Source organism: Mastigoproctus giganteus, chromosome 4, assembly GCF_048544385.1.
Source record: "Mastigoproctus giganteus isolate SK-2022 chromosome 4, ASM4854438v1, whole genome shotgun sequence".
NCBI lineage: Eukaryota > Metazoa > Arthropoda > Arachnida > Uropygi > Thelyphonidae > Mastigoproctus > Mastigoproctus giganteus.
The window spans coordinates 102,855,256-102,882,731 of NC_143578.1; the positions used below are offsets into that span (position 1 = coordinate 102,855,256).

General features: G+C 35.7%; 1 protein-coding gene across 1 annotated transcript in view; it reads right to left on the reverse strand.

Moving 5' to 3' along the window:
- Nucleotides 1–27,476, reverse strand: part of LOC150086957 (V-type proton ATPase 21 kDa proteolipid subunit c''-like) — a 135,427-nt gene that overhangs the window by 25,164 nt on the left and 82,787 nt on the right. Inside the window, exon 5 of the mRNA XM_090372842.1 lies at nt 10,938–10,998. Coding sequence (XP_090228968.1) covers nt 10,938–10,998 — 61 coding nt within the window. The remainder of the gene's footprint in view (nt 1–10,937; nt 10,999–27,476) is intronic.

The following is a 27,476-nucleotide window of genomic DNA, read 5'->3' on the forward strand; positions in this document are numbered from 1 at the left end:
CAACCTGCACAGCAGATTTTGGTTCATTTCCCTCAGCATGAATTGTTGAGGAGGCTTCCATCCTGCAGTGGGTTGATAACGGCTGCACTTTACTTTTTTTTTTTTTTTTTTTATATTCTTTATCACAAACTTTTTATGCAGGAAAACTTCTTAAGTGGGAAAATAATACATTACAATGTATAAAGGAAAAATTGGGACTTAAGAAACCCAAATCTAGTACAAGGGAAAACTTCTTATGCCGGAATTTCTTATCCGGGTTCTACTGTATTTATTTTAATAAATAAATTACTGTATTTATTTATTAAATACAGTAATTATTTATTTATTAAATAATTACTGTATTTATTTATTTATTATGTATTTATTTATTAAATACAGTAAATCAGCTTGCTCAACCCATTCAAGCCCTTATACACCTCAATCAGATAACCTCGCAGTGCCTACTCTCCAGGTGCTGCAATTTGCAGAACTTAAGCCTTTCTTCATAAGAGCACCCCTTTGTTCCCCTCACCAATCTTGTTGCCCTTCTTTGTACTCGTTCTAGCAACTCTACATCCTTCCTAAAATGAGGCCTCCAGACCTGTACACAGTACTCTAAGTGAGGCCTGACTATTGCCTTGTATAATGGGATAATCACATTTCTGTCAGCAAAATTCCTATATATCATTGATAAGACTCCATGACCGGCCTTGGCAGCCCATCTGCACTGATCAGCAAACCTCATATCTGACGGCACAATTACCCGAAGTTCTTGTTCACTTCCCTGAGTGTAGTACCACACAGTTGGTATGTTTCTCTTTGGTTATTGCTACCCATATGCAGTACTTTGCATTTGTCAATGTTAAACTTTAGTTGCCACTTCTCAGCCCATTTGCCCATCTTTTCTAGATCCAGTTGGAGTAGCATACTGTCTTTACTGTCGTTAACAACCCTGCCAACCTTTGTATCATCTGCAAACTTGGACATTAAACCTGATATACCTTCATCAATATCATTGATAAATATACAAAACAACAATGGGCCCAACACCGAACCCTGGGGAACTCCACTATTAACATTTGTCCACGAAGAGCAGTGTCCACTGATTACCACTCTGTCGTCTCCACTCAACCATCCCTCTCCAATTTATACAGCAGTCTTCCATGTGCAACAGTATCAAAAGCATTTCTAAGATCCAAATATATGATATCAAAGTTATTCCCTGCATCCAGTTGCTTTGTGACCACATCATAGTATCCAATCAAATTGGTCAGACAAGACCTCCCTTAAACATTCCCATGCTGTGTCTTAATTATTATTGCAGTCTTGTCTAGATGATCCTGCAATGCTTCGTTAACCAGTAATTCCATTATTTTCCCCAAAACATAAGTTAAACTAACAGGTCTATAGTTACTTGTGTCACCTTTTGAACCCCGCCCCCCCTTTGTGAATTGGTGATACATTTGCACACCTCCAGTCCATGGGGACCACCCCTGAGTCCAAGGAAGCTCGCATAATTATGGCTAAGGGTTTGCTTACTTCCTTTGCCCACCTCCTTTAATATAACTGGATAGATCCCATCCACCCCAGGTGCTTTTTTATGTTTAACTTCAACAATTCCTCCACTTTGCTCTCAGTTATTACAAAATCACTTAGCTCCCTGTTAGAGTTTGATAAAGTTCTGGCACTCCCCTCATTGAATAACTCCTCATGTGTGAATGTAGATGCAAAATACTCATTCAGTTTATCAGCTACCTGAGCATGATCATCAATATTCAACCCATCTATGTTAAGTTGTTATTTGGTTTTTAGAAGCATTAGCAACTAAAGCCATATTACTCCGGGGATATGTGGTGGTCATTTCCTGACCTTTCCACATCTTCCGTATTTGGTGGTCACAATCTCGAACTCCGGTCTAATCAAGAAGTGTGTGCTATGCACTGTTGCTCTTGCCCACCTAGCTACGGAGGTGCCAAACTATCTATGTTAAGTAGTCCAATCTGATTCATCCCTTTCCTTCTAGAGTTTACATAAGTAAAGAACTCTTCTTTGCTGTTTTCCTTTGCATCCTTTGTCAAGGATTTCTCGTAATCTGCCTTTGCCTGCCTAACCTCCTTTGTGACTTGATTACAGAATAGTTTATATCTGCTATAGGCTTCTGTGTCACTTGATACTTTATATGCATCCCATATATTTTTCTTCTCTGCCACAAGCCTAATTAGTTCATCTGACATCCATTTATTCCTAAACCCTGAACCGTATTTCTTAGTTGGAATGAAAAGCCTAGTCGCCTCCAAAATTAAGTTCCTGAAGGATTCCCATTTAGAACTGAACGTTGGTAACATCATCAGTTGATCCCACTGTACAGAATTTAAAAACTGTCTGAGACTCCTGTATCACCTTTATGAAAGCAATACCCCTTCCCTTTAGCCTTGATGGCAGTTATATCTTTAAGTAATTCCCACATCAGTACACTGTAATCAGTCACCCAGTGGTTCCTTTATCTGCAAATTCTTAATGCATGAATAATCACTGCTGATAATCAGATCAAGAGTATTACTCCCTCTGGTTGCCTCTCGAACATGTTGCTGTAGAAAACAGTCATCCATGAAGTAAATCCACAAGTCTTACTAGTGTGAGAGTGACCGACCCACAAGTTTCACATTACACAACAATAACATAACTGCCAAAACTATGAGACACATTCCTATGAGTCACAGAAAATCGTGGTTGAACAGGTGAAAAAGAAGTTTGCACAACAAAAAAAAAAAAAAAAAAATGTATATTCAGAAACATAACAAAAATACAAGAATCATCAGTTTTGGTTTTCTATATCATTAGTAACACCAGACCAGAAAAATGTAGTACATCCTCCTTTGGTGGATAAGTCAAAAATCTATTACCTCCATTACACATCAAGCTAGGTTTTATAAAAATATTTATGAAAGCAAATGATTTTCTTGTTTGAGGCAAAAGTCCTCAATCAGTGAGGTCAAGATAAAAGTGGGAATTTTTGTGGGTCATCAAATCAAACTGATATTCCAAGATGAAGAATTCACTAAAAATTAAATGCCACAGAAATAAAAGCCTGGAAGGCATTCAAAAACATCTACCAGAGCCTTTTAGGCAATGAGAAATCACAAAATTACAGTGAAATTGTGGATGAGCTAATTTCAGCATACATAGAGTTGGGATGTCATGTTGTTAAAGCTTCATTTCCTACATCCCCATTTGGACTTTTTTTACTGAAAACTAGAGAGCGTTCTCCAATGAACACAGTGAAAAGTTTCACCAAGATAGTTCAAATGCAAAAAATATACCAGGAAAAATGGAGTCCAAATATATTGGCAGACTACTATTGGAATCTCGTACGGGAGTCAGCAATGGGTGATTATATTATAAAAGACAATAAGTATTTTGTTATCAGATAAACATTTTTGTAAAAAGAATATGGTTCACAGACCCACTATTCAATATTCAGTACTTTATGTAACATTTTCTTAAAATATATGAAATCCTTTTTACAACTTGTGTTTGACTTTAAACCCTTCTCCCTTAAAATTTGCGTTTGTTACAGCAATATGGTTGCCATATTTGAATTCAGCAACATCAAATCTATAAAAATCAGTCTGAATTTCAGGGCACCTCACTTCTTGATTAGACAGGGGTTCGAGCCCATGACCACCAAATATGGAGGATGCAGAAAGGTCAGTGAATGACCACCGCATATCCCCGGAGCAATATGGCCTTAGTTGCTAATGCTCCAAAAAACCAAACTAAAACAACTGAATTTCAGTGGGGAGTGAAAAAAAAATATTTTTTTTCTGACTAGTGTTATCTGTTAGACATAACTGATTGTGACTGTTTCAGGAAAGATACTGTTGCAAACTTTGCCCTCTTTAGAAATAACAAGTCAAAGTTTTGTTTATAACAAAGGCACTGCTGTTTAGACAAGGCAATTTCCAAAGCTCTGCCAGAAAGGGGTCTGAACTTTTTGCCCCCACACCAGCTGAATATTCTCTACCACTCAGCACTATTCTGAAGAACGTGTTAAAATGTCAAGCATGATTTGGGGTAACTTGTTATAATCACATTATCATTATCAAGCCTCCTTGTGCACTTGCAAGTTCCTCAACCAAGGATGACTGTACATCAGTTCTTTTCTCTTTCATCATTATGTAAGAACTAACAGAACTGATACCACAAATATCTATTTCTTTATCTTCAATGATATTAAAAAGTACTTGAAACGACTTTTTTTTTCACAAAACAGATTCATTTAAGTTTGGTTCAATAAACTTGTTCTCTGAACAGTGCTACTGAATGATAAATTTGTTCTCCCAATATGAATATATTTAAGTTAAATAATATTTAACTTAATGCTTTCGAAAACTTAGTAGGCAACTTTCTGTCCATTAATTCTGTTTGAATCCAGCAGACATTTGACTGTTTTAATGAAACACATGTTGATCTTAGAAACTGTCAATAGAAAGTCAGCAGACTGCCAAACTAAGTCCACAATTTGCAATTTATTCATAGTCATACAGCTTCTATTATGGGTATATTAAATATTTGAAATTGTCACACTTCATTGGATCATATCAGCTGCCAAATCACCTTGACGACACAACACTGGTAGAACTGCATGATTTCTTTTCTTACCATATATATATATATATATATATATATATAAATGAAACTTATAGTAAGGTTTACTGTCTTGTGGTCTAGTCTACGGTCAAACAGCTGGTCTGAGGTGATTGAACTTACTACTAATCGGTTCATCATTATCCATTAACCTGTTTTGACATTCATGATGTGCTGTTTCTTAATTATTTCTCACTTGTCTTTTATAATTGTGAATGATAAAGGAAGGCAGCCTTTAGTACAAATGGATGGTGTTTTGCTTTGTATTTCTAGACACTATTGGCAAAAGAAGTTAGAGAAGATGAACTGACATACATTTTTTTTTCCAAAATAAATCTTCGGTGATATTCGTTTTTAATAAACTTTATTTTATTAATCTTTATTGCTTTCTAAAGAAAGAGAGAGGCATATCAACCCCAGGCCATATCATACACAATGCAATGCAACCATTTTGTTCAAAATATGGAAAACACGCAGAATAAAGTTTACTTTTTCTGCATGGCTAAATGAACAATTATGGAAAGCTATTCTTAGGTGTTTATTTTAAAAATTAAAACTGAAATTAAAAAATTTTCAGTTTTAATGTAGCTTAATTATTTTTTTTCTAAAAGGAAAGACTGAGAAAACTGAATTTTTTTACTGAGGGAGAGAAAAAAAAAAAAAGAGAGAACCTGTATGTTACTAATGATCTTACAATGATCAGACCCCACCATCAAGGGATCAAATTGGGTCAGAAAGCTGGATTCTCCATTGTAAATCCAGAGAGTTAATAGCTATGCATTATATTATGTGATGCATCTGCAGAAACTCAGTCTGTTCTCCATATACATATATAAAATGATGCTATATAACTTCCTTGGTCAAAAACCTATTAGCTCTTTAAGGTGTTTTTCAAAAGTATAACTATTTCTGAGAACTATACTCAATACAATAATATATGCCATTATGACAATAATAAATAATATATATATATATATATATATATACAGTGAAACTTCTCCTAACGGACACCTCTCTTTAACGGACATCTCTCTACAACGGACATTTTCAAATTCCCCAACTCACCTCCATTGGTTTTAACGTGTTTTCAGCTTCTGTCTAACGGACATTCTCTATAACAGATGCGGACAGGCAATCTGCACTGTTTCGTTTAGATTAGCACTTAATTTGATCTCCCCATAACAGACTGCAGGAGAGCTCACGGCCCTTTTCTAGGAACTTTTCTTCCACGTATTGCCTCAATCGTGTGTTTATTTTCTATTTCCGATTTCTCGTAAACATTTAACTTTAAAAGATAAAGTCGAACTCATTAATGCGTATGATCGGCAAAAAAAGTGTTCGCAATCTTGCTGCAAAATTCAAAATCGGGCAGACGCAGGTAAGCGACATCCTAAAGGAAAAAAAGTCAACTGTTCAAACAATTTTGGCAACACGGAAATGATCAGGTTCAAAAATCATTCCCGAAAACTGTTGGACTTCAAATTGACAATGTTACGTATGAGTGGTTTTGTCGCGCACGTGCTAAAAAAATTCCCATTAATGGGCCTATTATTAGCGAAAAGGCTTTGGAGGTTGCGAAATCTATGGGAGTAAATGAGTTCAAATCTTCTGAGGGATGGCTAGACAAGTTCAAAACTCGGCATAAAATTTCTTGGAAGACCATAAGTGGTGAAGGTGGATCTGTTGATACTGGGGTTGTAACAGAGTGGACCATCAAATTGGAAGATTTATGTCGTGATTTTGAAGCTAAGGATATTTACAACTGTGACGAAACAGGGTTGTTTTTTAAAGCTCTTCCTGAAAAAACAATGAGTCTAAAAAACAAAAAGTGCCAGGGCGGAAAAATTTCTAAGGAACGCTTAATTGTACTATTGTGTACAAATATGCTGGGAGACTTTGAACAACCTCTTGTTATAGGAAAACCACAAAATCCTTGTTGTTTCAAGGGCATAAAGTTGAATCTTTTGAATGTTGACTGGAAGTCGAATAAAAAAGCGTGGATGACACGAGATATCATGAGCGAATGGATAAGTCACTTTAACCAAAACATGATTCGTCAAAACAGAAAAATTATTATTTTCATGGATAATGCTGCATCTCACCCGCACATTGAATTGTCCAACATTCAAATCGTTTTTCTGCCACCAAACACATCTGCAGAATGTCAGCCCTTGGATCAAGGGATAATAAAAAATTTTAAACTTCACTACAGAAAACATGTTTTAAGACATCTCATTGCAAACATGAACGATGTGACATGTGCGAGTGACCTTGCAAAGAAAATCAGCATCCTAGATACGATTCAATGGATTTCCTCTTCAGTAAACGCAATTAGAAAACAAACTGTCGTGAACTGTTTTGTAAAGTCTGGCTTCTCAAACGCAAAAATTGAAGTTGTGAACAGCAATGTGGAGCACCAAGAAGAACAAGAACTTCAACATCTATTGATAATGTACGATACTTCAGCTACAAGTGACCCCCTGGCTACAAAGATATAGACTCGAACCTCACTACAGAAGATGGTGCTCTAGATATCAATGACATTATCATCAATATTTTTCAAGAAGTTCCTCATGAAGATGAAGAAATGAAAGGAGGTCATTCTGTCGAAGAACATATTAACGACAAACCACCGATGAAAATAGAAGAAGCGCTCATACAAATCAATCGTTTAAAAATGTTTTTCGCCGCTGAAGAAGATACTGAAGGACTTTCGATGGTTTCTTCACCCCAAACAAATGTTGAAAACAAAATTGTCAGCCGGAAGAAGGTGCAGAAGAAAATAAGTGATTACTGTATGTATTTTTCTTAAGATAAAGTCATAATATGCATAGCACAATTGTATGTATATTATTTACAAAAATATTGTGCAAAATCTGTATATAATTTAATTTAATTTTACATTAAACATTTAACGATTTTTCTTTATCTCTTGTGTATGTAATTGTATATTATTTACAAAATATTGTTCAAAATCTGTATATATTTTAATTTAATTTTACATTAAACATTTAACGATTTTTCTTTCTTTCTTTTTTTTTCTCCCTCAGACTTCTTGTTAGCGGACACTTCTCTCTAACGGATAGATTTTCGTTCCCCATGGCTGTCCGTTAAAGGGAAGTTTCACTGTATATATATATATATAATATTGAGGATAATATAAAGAACCATTAGAATAAGTAAACCAATCCAATAATAATACCATCAGGGATCTAAGAAAACCCAAAAAAAAAAAAAAAAAAAAAAATATATATATATATACAGCAAACCCCCGCTATTCGCGGTATCTGTATTCGCGGTTTCGCATATTCGCGATCACCGATCTAATATAAAATGAAACCTGAAAAAATGTGAATTTTAAAGCGCCGTGAATATTTTCCGCCATAAAAAAACATGGGCGTGGCTTAAATTATCTTTCCCGATCAAAACAGCGCTCAGTGGGTGGGGGGAGAGGGGTGAAAAAATCGCGAGCGTGGATGTTTCTCGGTAATCTTTGTTCAGTATGTGTTAGTCATGGAAGGTTTCGTCGTTTGCTTTTAATTTATATGCTTATAAACTGAATAAATTTATCAATTTATAAATTGATATGCTTACAAAAATGATAAATCTACCGTTTTGCAGTGTAAAACAGACTTTTTCGAGTGTGTTAACGGAAGAAAGTGACTTTATTGTGGACAAGTTCTTTTTTAACCCCTACAAAAATATGGCTACGAATAAAAAGAGAAATGTGAAAATATCAAAGAAGGTGATAACATTAGCGAATAAAATTGAGTTATTAGACAAAATTTCTAATGGTGAAAGTGTCTCGTCAGTGGCAAAACATTATAAAATCAATGAGTCAACGGTACGATCAATCAAGAAATCGGAAGAAAAAATCCGCCGTAGTGTCCGTGAAAACGCGCTAATTGCTTCAAAAATTTGATCTGTAACTCGTGATGTTAAATTAGAAAAAATGGAAAAAGCTTTAAATCTGTGGATAGAAGACCGAACTCGAAATAAAATTCCGTTAAGTTCACTCATCATTCGCGAAAAGGCAAAAACTCCTCTATCAACACTTTAGCGAAACTGGTGATAGCACTGGCGGGATGTTTTTTTTTTGCTAGCAAAGGCGCTGGTTTGAAATTTCTAATAAATATTACATTTAATATTAAATTGTTTGTTATTTTCATTTCGATGCCATATGCTTGCATTTCACTATGTACTGTCTATGTACATGTCATATTATGAAGGTACATATAATACATACATAGACAAAATTTTAGACTAGTTTTTCTTATATATTTCATACTTTGGAACGGAACCCCTTTATTACTATGGGAGCCATAACTCAGTATTCGCATTTTCGGTATTCGCGAATTTCCCAGGAACGTAACCCCCGCGAATAGCGGGGGTTTACTGTATATATATATATATATAAAATCGCTTTTTACCGACAATCTAGATGACTTCAACTGGGGCCAACCACCCAGAATGAAGGCAAAAAACGACAAGTTCTCTGTTTCTGTGATGATCAATATATGCTAAGTAATTTAAATCTAACTAAATATAAACCAGTATAGGCCGGATGTAAATCGAATATAAATAAATCGAAAGAAGATAATAAAAGATAATAAAAGTTAAAAAAATTTAGAAATATTAGAATCAAAGGCAAGAAATATAAGTAAAATATAAATGTAAGCATATATTAATCATCGTTGACCCGACAGAGAACGTAATTTAATGATTACAATAAGATTAAATATATAATACATACTACATATTGACCGTATCTAGGACATAATGTAATAGTCGTCAAAATAATGTGGTGCCCCCTATGTGATGGATACGGTAAAAATAAATAATTAAATTAACGCATAGAGAAACATGCAGATAGTAAGAAGAAAAACTTACTTAGGATTGCTCAGGATTGCTTATATCTGCAATAGTAATAAAAATTGTTCAGCGGCCTTAACAGCGTTGTACGGCAGGTTGATCAATAATAATTTCCCTATCGCTTACCTGAAATATCATTTCAGGAAAGCGATAAACATAATTAATTTCAAAAATTTGTTTTCTGAACCTATTGTTTTAATATAATTTTCAATATAATCGTTATATTTAGTGCCATGTATATATGTAAATAGGATACACTTTGCATTCTTGGTGTCTTATGGCGTAGAAAACTTGTACCCACCGGCTTGCAAATTACAGTGTATCATTTTTTTTTTTTTTTTTTAATATATATAATTAAATTCATTTAAATTTACTTAAGTTCACGCTGAGATAACATGCAAATTCAGCTCAGGGTCCTACTATAGGAACGGGTTTGCGACCCTGGGCATACCCGAGCCACAACTTATATCTTGTAATGTCTTTAAACTGTCCTACACTCTTTATTTTTATTTCTCCGAAATTATTAGGGCAATCCGAGGACGTAGGAGAAACTATTTCTTATCTATACCACTATTTTTCGCCTTTATGGAGTTCAGGTTCTATTATTCCTACTCCTTTAGTTTTTCTTCTTACTATCTGCATGTTTCTCTATGCGTTAATTTAATTATTTATTTATATTTACCGTATCCATCACATAGGGGGCACCACATTATTTTGACGACTATTACATTATGTCCTAGATACGGTTAATATGTAGTATGTATTATATATTTAATCTTATTGTAATCATTAAATTACGTTCTCTGTCGGGTCAACGATGATTAATATATGCTTACATTTATATTTTACTTATATTTCTTGCCTTTGATTCTAATATTTCTAAATTTTTTTAACTTTTATTATCTTTTATTATCTTCTTTCGATTTATTTATATTCGATTTACATCCGGCCTATACTGGTTTATATTTAGTTAGATTTAAATTACTTAGCATATATTGATCATCACAGAAACAGAGAACTTCTTATCATTTTTTGCCTTCATTCTGGGTGGTTGGCCCCAGTTGAAGTCATCTAGATTGTCGGTAAAAAGCGATAATATATATATATATATATATATATATATATATATATATATATTTTTTTTTTTTTTTTGGGTTTTCTTAGATCCCTGATGGTATTATTATTGGATTGGTTTACTTATTCTAATGGTTCTTTATATTATCCTTAATATTATAGACATTATGGGTGTATTGCATGATTGCTTGCAACTGCATTGACTCATAAATATTATTTACATATTAGTTACAGTTATTGTCGTTTTAACTTTCTTTATTTTTTATCAATAATTATATATATATATATATATATATATATATATTTTTTTTTTTTTTTTTTTTTTTCTTTAAGTTTTTTAGTACAACAACAAAAAAACTGCTTACCACTCATATAGTTCTTAGCTTTCAAATCCGGCCTGTGGTCAAATAGTCCGGCATCATAACTCTAAATAAAATTAGCAAAAATACATTAAATAAGAAAATAATGGCAAAGAAATTCGTACATTTAGTAAAAAACACTAGCATTGCCATTTGCAAATCACCCTCACACTTATGTTACAATGTTTATAATAAAGCTAATAATCCCCCAAGAAATGTCTGCTGCCATCTGAGTGATGGACATTCAATTTTTATCAATATTTCAATTTTAAATAAAAATTTCATCATTCAGCTCCCTTAAAACAGGAAGTTAAATTTCCTTCATAACACAGTTAAGAAGCTTGATTAAATAATTATTAATAAATATAACTTAAACAAAATGGATGAAACATTATACGTTTGTTGTATTTTCTTCATATTTTATGATCTTTGTAATCTTCGTGCTTAAGCTGCAAAGCATATAATACAGTTAATAATCAACAAATATCTGTTGCCATCTTGTGATGCTCAAAGAGTAATGTTCATTTTATATGTAACATAAGTAAAATGGATTAAAAATTGCCTCACCTTGAAACTTGCACATGTACTGTAGATAGTGGTTATTATTTAAGTCACTTACTAGTCAACTATAGCCTAGAATGGTCCAACAGTAAATGTGCATTTTTGCAGCAACTTCACTCAAGTAATATTTTTGATGCATATGCAGATCTGTGGCCACTCAAAGAGTAACATTCAGCCATATATATATATATATATATATATACGTTTACAATAGTTCGATTTTCTTAAGTACTGGTGTTTTCTACATATAGGTATTGGCGTTAATACAATACTGGTCTTTAAGTTAGCCTAGTCTCGGTTATCTTAAATTCACATGGCCTATACATTTAGGAACTTATTGCGTATTGCTAAAGAAATTTTCATGATAATTACTGATGAAAATATTTTATGTATCTGTAGCAATATGTAATCATCAATACTATTTTATAACTATATAATAATATTTATACAATTTATACATTTTTGCTTTACATCACGTGGCCGTCAATCCCCTACTTCATCGGGGGCTTTGAGTGGATTAACAGCCCATTCGATGTAATGCTTTTATACTCACCCGTTTCTGTTTGTATCTATCACAGCTTTGCTACTTTATTTTATTTAATTCTGGATACTAAGGACTGATGTTTATATTAATTTTCTTAATTATTGTTAGCTAAACTAGTATTAATTATGAATTAGTTAATTTTTTACAATCTCTTCAGCAACTGTGATAGAATACACAAAGCCCAACGGGTAAGTATTTTATATTGTTATACTACAACTACTTACTTAAATGTGGTCCGGTGGAGGTCGTGGAGTCGAAAAGGGAATTTCCCGCTTTTAATTTGGTTTTATGTATGGTAATTTTTATGGACTGCACTACAACCTTTGCCAAAATTGAACCCCCCCCCCCCACCAACAAAAAAACCCCATAGTAAGAGGCTGTATATATGTATATAGCTTTGCCTCTGGACATACACGTGCTGTTACGCCTTGGAAAAGCGGTACCGGCACAGTCCGAGGTAAGGCATAAAACAAATGTAAAAACAAATGTAAAAATTAATGTAAATACACATGTAAATACAGGAATTAACCACAAGTTAACACAAAACTACAGAAATTTAACAGAATTTCATCGAACCAACAACAAACCACCATAATAGGCATTGGCTTGAAAATCGGGGACTTCGGCCAATGCGACATCAGCACGCAGTGAAATGCTAATGCGACTGCGCCATAAAAATTACCATACATAAAACCAAATTAAAAGCGGGAAATTCCCTTTTCGACTCCACGACCTCCACCGGACCACATTTAAGTAAGTAGTTGTAGTATAACAATATAAAATGCTTACCCGTTGGGCTTTGTGTATTCTATCACAGTTGCTGAAGAGATTGTAAAAAATTAACTAATTCATAATTAATACTAGTTTAGCTAACAATAATTAAGAAAATTAATATAAACATCAGTCCTTAGTATCCAGAATTAAATAAAATAAAGTAGCAAAGCTGTGATAGATACAAACAGAAACGGGTGAGTATAAAAGCATTACATCGAATGGGCTGTTAATCCACTCAAAGCCCCCGATGAAGTAGGGGATTGACGGCCACGTGATGTAAAGCAAAAATGTATAAATTGTATAAATATTATTATATAGTTATAAAATAGTATTGATGATTACATATTGCTACAGATACATAAAATATTTTCATCAGTAATTATCATGAAAATTTCTTTAGCAATACGCAATAAGTTCCTAAATGTATAGGCCATGTGAATTTAAGATAACCGAGACTAGGCTAACTTAAAGACCAGTATTGTATTAACGCCAATACCTATATGTAGAAAACACCAGTACTTAAGAAAATCGAACTATTGTAAACGTATATACACTGGCACGTATAATGTTCAATTGGCCAACAGGGCAATAACAATGGCATTAACGATGCACAAAAAACAGATTAAGAAACAATAGAATGATAATACAAAAGAATTATAATACAAAAGAATAATAATAAGTACTCTGTTCGTACCCAAGCATTGCAAAAACGGCTACTGGGACAACAGAAAAAGCTATAAAGAAATTAAAAAGAAATTAAATAAAACTACTATATTAAAAAATTAAAAATAAAACATAAAAAATTCCTACATTTAGGTATGACGGAACATACAAAAAGGGCCTTAAATTAATTACAAAATGCACAATAGATAACAACATGGACGCTAAAACAAATAAGAATAACATGCTGTACGGGTATCACAGCATAAAAGGCACCCCGGGACCGAAAATGACCACGCGGGACCCGTCTCTTCAGAACAATGGTCACTTAGCATACAATGCCGCCACACCACTATGGAAAAAAGAAGCAAATAACCTAAAACGTCTAAACAATGAAAATATCGGGCTACACGCACAACAAATAAAACAACTCAAATTCAAAAAATGCAACAGCAAACTCTGTAAAACCTGTCCCTACATGCACAACATACACCATCAAAATTCTAAAGAAGTGCCAACATTCTGTCACACCAAAAATGTAATCTACCTAATTACATGCAGGTTATGTGGGATACAGTACATTGGACAAACAAGTACAGAACTCCACCTTCGGATGAACCTTCACAGATCACAAATAAACAGATATGATGAAAACGCTGCAACAGACGTCCAACAAAACAGGACAGACAAATACAATAACGAAATCGAATACAGACATTTCAAAAAGCATGACTTCGCCAACATATCCATTGCCATTCTAAACATTATTGATAACAACACACAAAGAGGAATCATGGAAGATATGTACATTCTATTATATAAATCCCTATATCCTTACGGATTAAACAATCGATTCAACGGAAGGAACTTCGCATTCACCAGCCCAGAAATATGTACTTACAACATTTTCCAGATCAGCAAAAACTGGCAATATAATGGGATTAAAAACGGAAAATTACAGGAATACAATAAAAGCAACAGCAAAATACCAATAAATATCAATGATTTCGAAAAACTCTTAACAGAATGGGATACAGACCCCATAAACACCAAAAATATACACAACACACTATTCTCTATTAAAATAAGCAAACTTAGAGCACTTAGCAAAATATACCAAAGGCAAAAAACTCAGAACATACACCTCAACAATATACTTGAAGACATATTTAAATTCAGAATAGGCATAAATTTCAACGTACACACTAAAAAAGAGTACTGCATAATAAAATACCAAAACCGTTTATACGACACAGTTAATATCGGTAATATCATTAATAATAACAAAAGTTACCTACCTATCAAAAACACACAAATAAAAATTAGATACAAATACACCAAACCCATAGGACTAACTATCTGCAATTACAAAAACACCATTAATAAAATGAATGAAGAAGAACAACCATGTCACTGCCAGGAAAGTAGATATAAAAATTTCATCAATACACATTACAATCATATAGTAACAGGAGACCTCAATATCATCGAAGACGAAACACTAAGAGAAACAATGAAAAAGGGTACAAAATTCAGACCCAACACCCCAATTAGGTTGGATTATATAAAAAAATCAATATACACAGATCTGTTACAATTTGCATTCAAAGCAGCACACAAAAACAATGAACCCATAGAATCATTCCAATGTTGGATAAACGCCAATACGGAAAACATATTAGAATGCTTCAGGGAAAACATAACACAACAAAAACATAATAAAAATAACAAACACTTAAATTTAAAAAACATCAACAATAAAATTAAAGAAATACAAAACAAATTCGTTATCACTAGAACCGACAAAGCAAACAATAATTTCAGTATCATTTGCAAGAAATTCTACATAGAAGCCATTAAAGAAGAATTGCATGACAATGAAACATACAAGTACATAGACGCCAATCTAAACAGCATCAGCAAAAAAATTTTGGCCATGCATAAAAAACTAAAAATTAAAATAGACAGGATGCAATACCCCTACATTTACTGGATTCCAAAATATCACAAGATACCTACGGGAAAAAGATTCATCACTTCAGGCAAAAATAGCTACATCAAGTATACTAGTAAGATTATGGAAGACAAATTAAAAAGCATCACCAAAGAAATCGAAAACACCAGAATTATCACCAACAACAAAGAATATTTGGACGACCTAAAAAAACAAAGCAATCATATAAAAAGTATAAACACATATGACTTCAAAAACCTCTTCACAAGTATAGCACACGACAACCTAATAGAAGTACTACAGATATACTACCAAAAACATCAAAACATACTACAATGCAAAAAACAATACTGGAATGACCTCACAAAAATCAGTGTTAAAGGCAATTACATTCTAATGGGGGGCAGAACATATATACAAAGCAGGGGGATAGCTATGGGCTCCAGCAGTTCATGTGCCATGGCTAACCTCTACCTGCACTATTATGAAAGTAACATTACCAACAAAATAAAATTCTACAGATACATAGATGACGTACTCGTGATCAACTATGACAACTTTATAAACGTAGCAAAGAACACTTACCCAACAGACCTAAAAATTGAATGCACAAATCCAGATAATAACCAAAAAGCTGTCTACCTAGACAGCGAAATTGCCATCAACACAGACAAAATATGTACACAACACTATGACAAAAGAGACCATTTTAATTTCGAAACAATAAAACTTACTCACTGGGATAGTAACATAGCTAAACATATACACGGGAATACCATAAGAAACCAAACAAACAGACTATTAAAAATATGCAGCAATATAAATAGCGGAAAGATAGCAATACAAAAACTCATCAGAACACTGGATATAAATAAAATTCCCAAACAATACAGTAAATATCATATAAAAACTGCCATATACGCTAATATCAGAAAACACCACCCCAATGTAGACCCGCATACATTCATCAAAAACCATCTAAAAATAAAATAGTAATTACTCAAAAGAGTATCCCCAAGATTATAAGGTTTATTGCACTCAGACGAGGCTCGTCGCCTGACTGCACTACAACCTTTGCCAAAATTGAACCCCCCCCCCCACCAACAAAAAAACCCCATAGTAAGAGGCTGTATATATGTATATAGCTTTGCCTCTGGACATACACGTGCTGTTACGCCTTGGAAAAGCGGTACCGGCACAGTCCGAGGTAAGGCATAAAACAAATGTAAAAACAAATGTAAAAATTAATGTAAATACACATGTAAATACAGGAATTAACCACAAGTTAACACAAAACTACAGAAATTTAACAGAATTTCATCGAACCAACAACAAACCACCATAATAGGCATTGGCTTGAAAATCGGGGACTTCGGCCAATGCGACATCAGCACGCAGTGAAATGCTAATGCGACTGCGCCATAAAAATTACCATACATAAAACCAAATTAAAAGCGGGAAATTCCCTTTTCGACTCCACGACCTCCACCGGACCACATTTAAGTAAGTAGTTGTAGTATAACAATATAAAATGCTTACCCGTTGGGCTTTGTGTATTCTATCACAGTTGCTGAAGAGATTGTAAAAAATTAACTAATTCATAATTAATACTAGTTTAGCTAACAATAATTAAGAAAATTAATATAAACATCAGTCCTTAGTATCCAGAATTAAATAAAATAAAGTAGCAAAGCTGTGATAGATACAAACAGAAACGGGTGAGTATAAAAGCATTACATCGAATGGGCTGTTAATCCACTCAAAGCCCCCGATGAAGTAGGGGATTGACGGCCACGTGATGTAAAGCAAAAATGTATAAATTGTATAAATATTATTATATAGTTATAAAATAGTATTGATGATTACATATTGCTACAGATACATAAAATATTTTCATCAGTAATTATCATGAAAATTTCTTTAGCAATACGCAATAAGTTCCTAAATGTATAGGCCATGTGAATTTAAGATAACCGAGACTAGGCTAACTTAAAGACCAGTATTGTATTAACGCCAATACCTATATGTAGAAAACACCAGTACTTAAGAAAATCGAACTATTGTAAACGTATATACACTGGCACGTATAATGTTCAATTGGCCAACAGGGCAATAACAATGGCATTAACGATGCACAAAAAACAGATTAAGAAACAATAGAATGATAATACAAAAGAATTATAATACAAAAGAATAATATATATATATATATATATATATATATATAAAAAACTTTTAAGAGATAGAATTGAAGAATAGATTTTTTTAATATGCATATATATATATATAAACTTAAATTAATATATGCCAGTAGCATGGCAAACCAGTAAAGTGAAAAGTGAACTTAACCAAGGAAATAAAATAAAAGTAAAGGGGGAGAGAAAAAAATAAAGAGGAGGATACTGTTGAAGCAACGTTCCTAATATAATTTGGAAAATACAAGTCAAATCAAAATAAATTTAGTGGCGCCCCCAGATCGGCACCCGTTTTCGAATTATGTGAAATCTCACTAAATTGGAAGCGTGGACTACCAACAATACATGACCAAATGAATTAAAAATAATAATTAATATAATAAAATAGACTGACCATTGTGCCCCATCTCAACAGAGGATCACAAGGCCAATAATAGTCAGGGAACCATGCAATGACAGAACGATACTAAAATCAAACCACCGATGCAATAGATTTGCATAGCGGTGGTCCTTACGCAGTGAAAAATAATAAGACAGGATTTGCATGGATTTGTTTAGCATTCGAAATGCAGCGATTCCCTGACTATTGGCCTCGTGGTCCTCTGTCCACGAGGACCACTATATTGGAAATCAGACTGTTAGATAAGAAGAGAAACATGGATTAGGCAGCAAACTCAAGTAAAGGACATTCTTATCAAAACTAAAGAAATAAAATGGTCTTGGGCAGGACACAGCTCAAAGACATGATGACAGATGGACTAAGAAAATAACGGACTGGTACCCAAGAGGAGCTAGAAGAAAACCTGGAAGACAACAATGGAGATGGACAGATGAAATTCATGAGTTTGTGGGTAGTAAATGGATGGCCACTGCACAAAACAGAAGGAACTGGAAAGTTGCTGGAGAGGCCTTCAGTGGATTGAAAATGGCTTATGATGATTCTCCAAGTATAAGACCTTGCATTTAGCAGCATTAAAACATAGCATCACTTCTCTGACCATCTCTGTAGTCTGTTCAAGTCATCCTGAAGGAGTGCTGCTTGGCACTGATCATTAATGACTCTACCAACCTTTACATCATACTTTCTATCCCTTCATCAATGTCATTTATGAAAATGAGAAACAATAGTGGTCCAAGAACTGATCCTTGAGGGACCCCACTCCTGACATTACACCAACCTGAAGAATATCAATTAATCACAACCCTCTGCCTTCTGCCCTACAGCCACCCAGCAATCCAGCTTAGAATCTTACCAGTAATCCCTATCTGTTCAATCTTATACAGTAACCTCTCAGGGACCGAGTCAAATGCTTTGCTAAAATCCAAATAAACATGTCAAAATTGTTCCCTAAATCCAGCTCATGAGTACTGTATCAAAATAGCCTACTTAGTTAAGAATGATTTACCCTTAATAAAGCCATGTTGTGTCCATCAGAATGCCATATCTATCTAAATGTCTCTGAATTGCACTTTTAATCATTGACTCTAAGATTTTTTCCTACCACTGAAGTTCGACTAACTGTTCTGTAGTTACCAACTTGACTCTTAGAAACACTTTTATGTATTGGCAATACACTGGCACTTCTCCAATCCAAATATGGCCCCATAAATAACCTCAAAGATTCAATACACTCCCTCGCACTCTCCCTCAAAACCTCAGAGGAGGACATAATTGAGGTCTACAAAGCTCTAAGAGAAGGGTGAAATTATCACTGTTATAATTTTAAAACTAGGGACCATAAATTTAATTACAGAGGAAGAGGTTTTAGAGTGGATTGTAGGAAGTTTTCTTTTAGCAAGCAAGTTATTAATTAGCAGAATAAGTTACTTCTGTGTTGAGGCTGACAGCTCAGAGAAATTAAAAGATTAGCCAAATATGTACCTATATGAGGAGGAAGCAAATGGGAAGTTCTTTTTTTTTTATATTTTTATTTATTTATTATGCTGGTACAGCAAAAACCTGATGCTTCCTTGCACTAGATGGCTACTACCAATACTAACTGTGCAACATCTGGCACTCTACAATTCTTTAAAATCCAGCACATTTTACAAAAAAAATCAAATAAATAATAATAATTTTTTTTTTACAATCCAGAAATATTAAGTGTAATCCAGCACTCGTGCAAACTGCAAGCAAAAAAGGTGACATTTCTCACTTTTAGTAACATTTTCTTATCCTGATGGGAACTATTCTCTGGCATACATGGGGGAAAATAAACCCAAGCCTTTTCTACTGTGTGTGTGTGTGTGTGTGTGTGTGTGTGTGTGTGTGTGTGTGTGTGTGTGTGTTGTTGTTGTATTTGAGGTTTTTGGCACAAGGGCCTCTTGGGTCATATTGCGCCTGTTCATGGTTTGGGTATCACTGATTTCACGTTATGGTTAGATGCTATTATATAAATTTATGTGTTTTAAATACTTAAACAGATCCTCGAAATTTGCTTCATTGCCAAGAATATGTGATAAGGTTAAGGGTTCCTGCAAGTTGGACAGGGAGCTGAAACTGGAATTTCGGACAGTTGAAAGGTGGGGACATTCAATGAGAATATGTTTTATTGTTAGGTGCGACTGGCAAAAAAAACACTGAGGAGGAGTCTCTCCCAAAAGCAAATGCAGATGAGTTGGGTGTGAGTGACCGATGCAAAGCCTTGAGAGAATTACTTCTTGTCGCCTGTTTCTTCTAAAAGTAGATGTCCACAGTTGGGGCTCTTTTTTTATCTGGAACAGTTTATTATTGGTTTGAGATTGCCAGAGGTCAGACCATTGTTTCCAACATGTTTTTTTAATAATGGATTTATAGTCTGTGTATGGAACTTTCAGTTGACTGTAAGATCCAGAGTCAGGATGTTTAGCAGCCTCATCTGCACGATCATTACCTTGGATGCCGACATGACCAGGAATCCAGCAGAAGATAACCTTGTAGTTGGCTGTTTGATGGTAAAATAATTTAGACCGGATCTCTTTAAGAATGGGATGAGAGGGAGGAAAGGTAGACTGAAAGGCACTGATTGCACTTAAAGAGTCTGTATATATCAGAGATTGTTTGATATGATATTTGTTTATGTTATCTAGAGCCAGTTTTATTGCAAATAATTCTGCAGTATAGATACTGCATTCAGTGGGAAGAGAGGCAGCTGTTAAGAAATTGGCAGAAACTGCTGCTGCACCAACAGCCGTATCTGTTTTGGAGCCGTCGGTATAGATATGAACTTTCTCTGAGTTTTCCAAAGAATGCAGTTTATGTAGTTGTTGAAAGTTGGTATTTGCCAGGGAGGATTTTCCCCATCTTGAAAAGAAATTGTCACAGAGAGGTATGAATTCAGTCCAGGGAGGTTCGGGAGTAGCAAGGTCTTGGAATATATTCTTAAAGTCAATTTTCCAACTGGTCATGAGTTCTTGCAGTCGAATCCCTGCGGGGCGGTTTTCATTAGGTTTATTGTGATATAGCAAGGTGTGTTGAGGATCAAACATACTGCCAGCTGGAGTACTTCCAATCTTTGCTGCATAATTTAACAATAACATTTTTCCCTTGAGATACAGAGGGGATTCGTTTGCCTCAATATACAGGCTGTGAACAGGAGATGTTCTGAAGGCTCCAACAGCTATTCTAAGGGCACTATGCTGGATGGTGTTCAGACATAATAGAGAACTTTTCCTGGCGGAGTCGTAGATAGGTGCTCCATAATCCAAGCGCAATCTTATTAAGAAGCTCTATAGAGATGTAGGAGAGAGCTTCTGTCAGCACCCCAGGACATAGCAGAGACAGCTCTTAGGATATTCAGTTTTTTAAGGCAAGTATTCCGGAGGTATGCCATATGAGAAGCAAAGTTAAGTTTATTATCTAAATGTAATCCCAACAGAAGGAAATTGTTAGTGACAGGAATCAGGCTGTTATTTAAAAATATTTCTGGATCCGGATGTAGTTTCCATTTTTTACAGAAATGGATAGCAGCAGATTTCTTTTCTGTTAGGGAATAACCATTCCGCAATGCCCATGATTCTATTCTAGCTATAGCAATTTGAAGTTGCCTTTCAATGGTGTTCAAAGTCTGGGATTGAGTAGAGATAATGAGGTCATTTAGTATTAGTAACGGCCGCATGGTGCAAGAAAGCCTACGGCTTATGCTGCACCAGCCAAAAAAAAAAAAAAAAATCCGAACAAAACAATGATAAAAACAAAAAAAATAAAAATAAATAACTAAATAATAATAATTAATAAAAAAAAAAAAAAAAATTAAATCTATCATCCTATGCGCTTCCCTTACCCGAAAGTACTATCTAGATGACCTTTGAATTTTCCCAAACTGTCGGCCTCTACCACTCATGAAGGCAACTTAGCATTAGCATTAGTAGAGGCATATGATGCAAGAAAGCAAGCTTATTCAGCATTAGCCAAAAAAAAAAAAAAAACCCCACTCCCATTTCACCCATCTGTTCGTTCGAAATACCTGTCCAGTTGAGCTTTAAATTTGTTTAGGCTATCAACTTCTACAACAAGTGATGGAAGTCGGTTCCACTAACCAACCACCCGCTGGCCAAAGGCAAATTTCCGCACATCTATCCGACATCCGTCCTTCCTCAATTTGAATTTATGCCCTCTGAGGTGATTATTCTGAGCAAGATGAAGAATCCCATTGGCATTGAGCATGCTCAAACCATTCAAAGCCTTATACACCTCTATCAGATCACCTCGCCGGTGCCTAGTCTCCAGACTCTGTAATTTGCAAAACTTAAGCCTTTCTTCGTAAGAGCAACCCTTTGTTCCATTCACTAATCTTGTTGCCCTTCTCTGTACCCGTTCCAGCAGTTCTACATCCTTCTTGAAATGAGGCCTCCAGACCTGTATACAGTACTCAAGATGTGGCCTAACCATTGCCTTATACAAGGGAATAATCACCTCCTTATCCCTGCTAGAAAAATTCCTGTATATCATTGACAAGACACCATGAGCTACTCTTGCAGCTCGTCTGTACTGCTCAGAGAACTTCATATCTGCCTGCACAATTACCCCCAGGTCCTTTTCATTCTCCACCACTGTCAGTGTAGTACCGCAGAGTTGATACGTTGCTCTGGGGTCAATGTTTTACATTTGTCAATGTTTTACATTTGTCAATGTTAAACTTCATTTGCCACCTCTCAGCCCATCTGTTCAACCTTTCCAGATCCTGTTGCAGCAGCATAGCGTCAGTAGTGTCCTTAACAACCCTGCCAACCTTTGTATCATCTGCAAACTTGGACATTAAACTTGATATCCCATCATCAATATCATTCATAAACACCGAAAACAACAATGGACCCAACACTGAACCTTGAGGAACTCCACTAATAACATTAGTCCACGTTGAGCAGTGTCCATTGATTACCACTCTCTGTCTTCTGCCACTCAACCAACCCCTTATCCATAGCAGCAATTTGCCTCCAATGCCACACTGCTCCAATTTGTGCAGCAGTCTTCCATGTGCAACAGTATCAAAAGCCTTTCGAAGATCCAAATATATAATATCAAAGTTATTCCCTGCATCCAGTTCTTTTGTGACTACATCATAGTATCCAATCAAATTGGTCAGGCAAGACCTGCCCTTAACAAAACCATGCTGCATCTGAGCTGTAACTGAATTCTTGTCTAGATGATCCTGCAGTGCTTCTTTAACCAGTGCCTCCATTAATTTACCTGGAACAGAAGTTAAACTAACATGTCTATAATTACTTGTGTCAGCCTTTGATCCTCCTTTGTGAATTGGGGTTACATTTGCACATCTCCAGTCTATGGGTACCTCCCCTGAGTCCAAAGATGCTCTCATAATTATGGCTAGGGGTTTGCATACTTCCTTTGCTGCCTCCTTTAATATAACTGGACAGATCCCATCCACCCCAGGTGCCTTTTTTATGTTTATCCTCAACAATCTCTCCTCCACTTTCCTCTCAGTTATTACAAAATCATCCAGCTCACTGCCAATGTTTACTTTACCTACATCATTCTCCTTCCTGAATAACTCCTCATGCGTGAATGTAGATGCAAAATACTCGTTTAGATTGTTAGCCACCTGAGCAGGATCCTCAACTGTTGAACCATCAATATCCAGTGGACCAATCTGATTCATCCCTTTCCTTCTCGAGTTCAAATATGTAAAGAACTCTTTTCTGTTTTTCTTTGCATCCTTTGCCAAGGATTTTTCGTAGTCTGCCTTTGCCTGCCTAATCTCCTTTGTGACTTGGTTACAGACCAACTTATATCTATCATAGGCTTCCATGTCACCCATTAATTTGTATGTATCCCATGCATTTTTCTTCTCTGCCACATGTCTCATTAATTCATCTGACAACCATTTAGGCCTAAACCTTGAACAATATTTCTTAGTTGGTATGTAAAGCCTGGTAGCCTCCAAGATTAGTTCCTTAATGAGTTTGCTGTTGGTAACATCATCAGTTGGTCCCACTGTATAGAATTTAAATACTGTCTCAGACCATCATAGTCGCCTTTACGAAAACAAAAACCCTTCCCTTTACCTCTGATGGTAGTTACCTCCTTGAGTAAATCCCACTTCAACACACTGTGATCACTGCCACCTAGTGGTTCGTTTTATAACTCGCTGGCTAAAATAAAACTTCCTGCAGTCCAATCTAACTTTTATGTCCTCTAGTTCTAGCATCATTTATAATCTTGTAAATTTTGTCCTCATTCATTTTACTGATGCCTCTCAGAGTCTTAAACACCTCAATCAAATCTCCTCTAAGGTGTCTAGTTTCCAAACTCTGCAACCCACATATTCAAAGTCTTTCTTCATAAGGACGCCCTTTTGCCGATTTCACTAGGCGAGTTACCCTTCTTTGCACCCTTTCAAGAAGCTTGATGTCTTTCTTTAGGTGCGGTCTCCATACTTGAACACAGTATTCCAAGTGTGGTCTAACATAAGTCTTGTACAATGGGATTTTCACGTCCCTATCTCTACAGTGGGATCAACTGACGATGTTACGAACAGTAAATTCTAAGTGGGAAGCATTCAAAGAATTAATCGTGGAAGCTACTAGACTTTATATACCGATTAAGAAATATCGTTCAAGGTTTAGGCCTAAATGGTTATCAAATGAACTAATGAGACTCGTGACAGAGAAGAAAAATGCATGGGATGCATATAAATTATCAGGTGACGCAGAAGCCTGTGGCAGATATAAGCTAGTCTGTAATCAGGTCACAAAGGAGGTTCGGCAGGCGAAGGCGGATTACGAGAAATCTTTGGCAAAAGATGCTAAGAAAAACAGCAAGGATTTCTTTACTTATATAAACTCTAAAAGGAAGGGGATGAATATGATTGGTCCACTTGACATCGATGGTTCGACTGTTGATGATCCTGCTCAGATAGCAAACAAACTGAATGAGTATTTTGCATCTACATTCACACGTGAGGAATTATTACAATTTGAAAATGGAAGAAGGTTATCAAATTGTAGCAGTGTGCTTAATGATTTTGTAATAACTGAGAGCAAAGTGGAGGAGAAATTGTTGAAGTTAAACATAAGAAAGGCACCTGGGGTGGATGGGATCTATCCAGTTATTTTAAAGGAGGCGGCAAAGCAACTAAGCAAACCCTTAGCCATAATTATGAGAGCATCCTTGGACTCAGGGGAGGTTCCCACGGACTGGAGATGTGCAAATGTGTCCCCAATTCACAAAGGTGGATCGAAGGGTGACACGAGTAATTACAGACCAGTTAGTTTAACTTCTGTTCCGGGTAAAATAATGGAGTCGCTGGTTAAAGATGCATTGCAGGATCATCTAGACAAGACTGCAGCAATAATTCAGACACAGCATGGGTTTGTTAAGGGAAAGTCTTGTCTGACAAATTTGATTGGTTATTATGATGTGGTCACAAAGGAACTGGATGCAAAAAATAATTTTGATATCATATACTTGGATTTCAGGAAAGCTTTTGACACTGTTGCGCATGGAAGACTACTGTACAAATTGGAGCAGAATGGTATTAAGGGTAAGTTGCTACAATGGATAAAAGGATGGTTAAGTGGGAGAAGACAGAGGGTGGTAATCAATGGGTGCTGCTCTTCGTGGACTAATGTTATTAGTGGAGTCCCCCAGGGTTCGGTGTTGGGTCCACTGTTGTTTTGTGTATTTATCAATGATATTGATGAAGGTATATCAGGCTTAATGTCGAAGTTTGCAGATGACACAAAGGTTGGCAGGGTTGTTAATGACAGTAATGGCAGTGTGCTACTGCAACAGGATCTAGATAATTTGGGCAGATGGGCTAAGAAGTGGCAACTGAAGTTTAACCTTGACAAATGCAAAGTACTGCATATGGGTAGAAGTAACCCCAGAGAAACGTACCAACTGTGTGGTACTACACTTAAGGTGGTAGAAAATGAAAAAGACCTGGGAGTAATTGTGCAGTCAGATATGAAGTTTTCTGAGCAGTGCAGACAGGCTGCTAGGGCGGGTCATGGGGTTTTGTCAATGATATATAGGAGTTTTGCTAGCAGGGAAAAGGAGGTGATTGTCCCTCTGTATAAGGCAATGGTCAGGCCACGCCTTGAGTACTGCGTACAGGTCTGGAGGCCTCATTTTAGGAAGGATGTAGATTTGCTTGAGTGTGTACAGAGAAGGGCAACAAGATTGGTAGGGGAATGAAGGGATCCTCTTACCAAGAGAGGCTTAAGTTTCTGCAAATTGCAGGGGCTGGAGACTAGGCACCTGCGCAGTGATTTGATTGAGGTGTATAAAGCCTTGAATGGTTTGAGCATGCTCAATGCTGATGGGATTCTTCCTCTTGCTGAGAATAATCGCCTGAGAGGGCATAAATTCAAATTGAGGAAAGACAGTTGTAGGATAGATGTGTGGAAGTTTGCCTTTAGCCAGTGGGTGGGTGATTGCTGGAACAAACTTCCATCTGTCGTTGTAGAAGTTGATAGGTTAAATAAATTTAAGGAGGAACTGGACAGGCATTTGGAGGGAATGGTGTGTTTTTTTTTGTTTTTTTTTGGCTGATGCTGCATAAGCTCCTACACTTGCTTTCTTGCATCATGTGCCACTACTATTACTACTACTACTACTTGCAAAAGTTCGATAGATCATCGATAGGACACCATGGGCCTTCCTTGCAACCTGTTTATAATGCTCAGAGAATTTCATGTCTGACTGTATCGTAACACCCAAGTCCCTTTCCTCCAGTACTGGGTTTAGTTGAACTCCACCAAGTGAATAAGTTTTTTTGGGATTACTGTTTCCCAGGTGTAATACCTTACACTTTGTTGGATTAAAGCACAGCTACCATTTTTCTGACCATTCCTGAAGTCTATCTAGGTCTCTCTGAAGAAGCTCAGCTTGACAGTGATCATTAACTACTCTACCAATTTTAACATCATCTGCAAATTTAGACATCATGCCCTCTATCCCTTCATCAATGTCGTTTATGAAAATTAAAAACAACAGTGGTCCTAATACTGATCCTTGGGAAACCCCACTTCTTACATCAACCCAATCTGAGGAATAGCCATTTATCACAACCCTCTGCCTCCTGCCCTGAAGCCATCCTTCTATCCATCTAAGGATTTTCCCAGTGATTCCAACCTGTTCCATACAGTATGATTGTACTGTATTTGGTACATCCCTTGTCATCTTGGTGATTCTTATTGCAAATAATGTTGGACTCAGAATGGAACCCTGTGGTACACCTTCCTCTTATTCATATGTTTTGGATAAATATTCGTGTATATGACCTGAAAAGTTCTATGGCATAGGAAGCTTTGTATAAATTGGGGTAGATGACCTCTCAAGCCGAAAGAATGAAGATCTTTAAGAACACCATATTGCCAGGTGGTATCGAAGGCTTTCTCAATATCTAGATTAA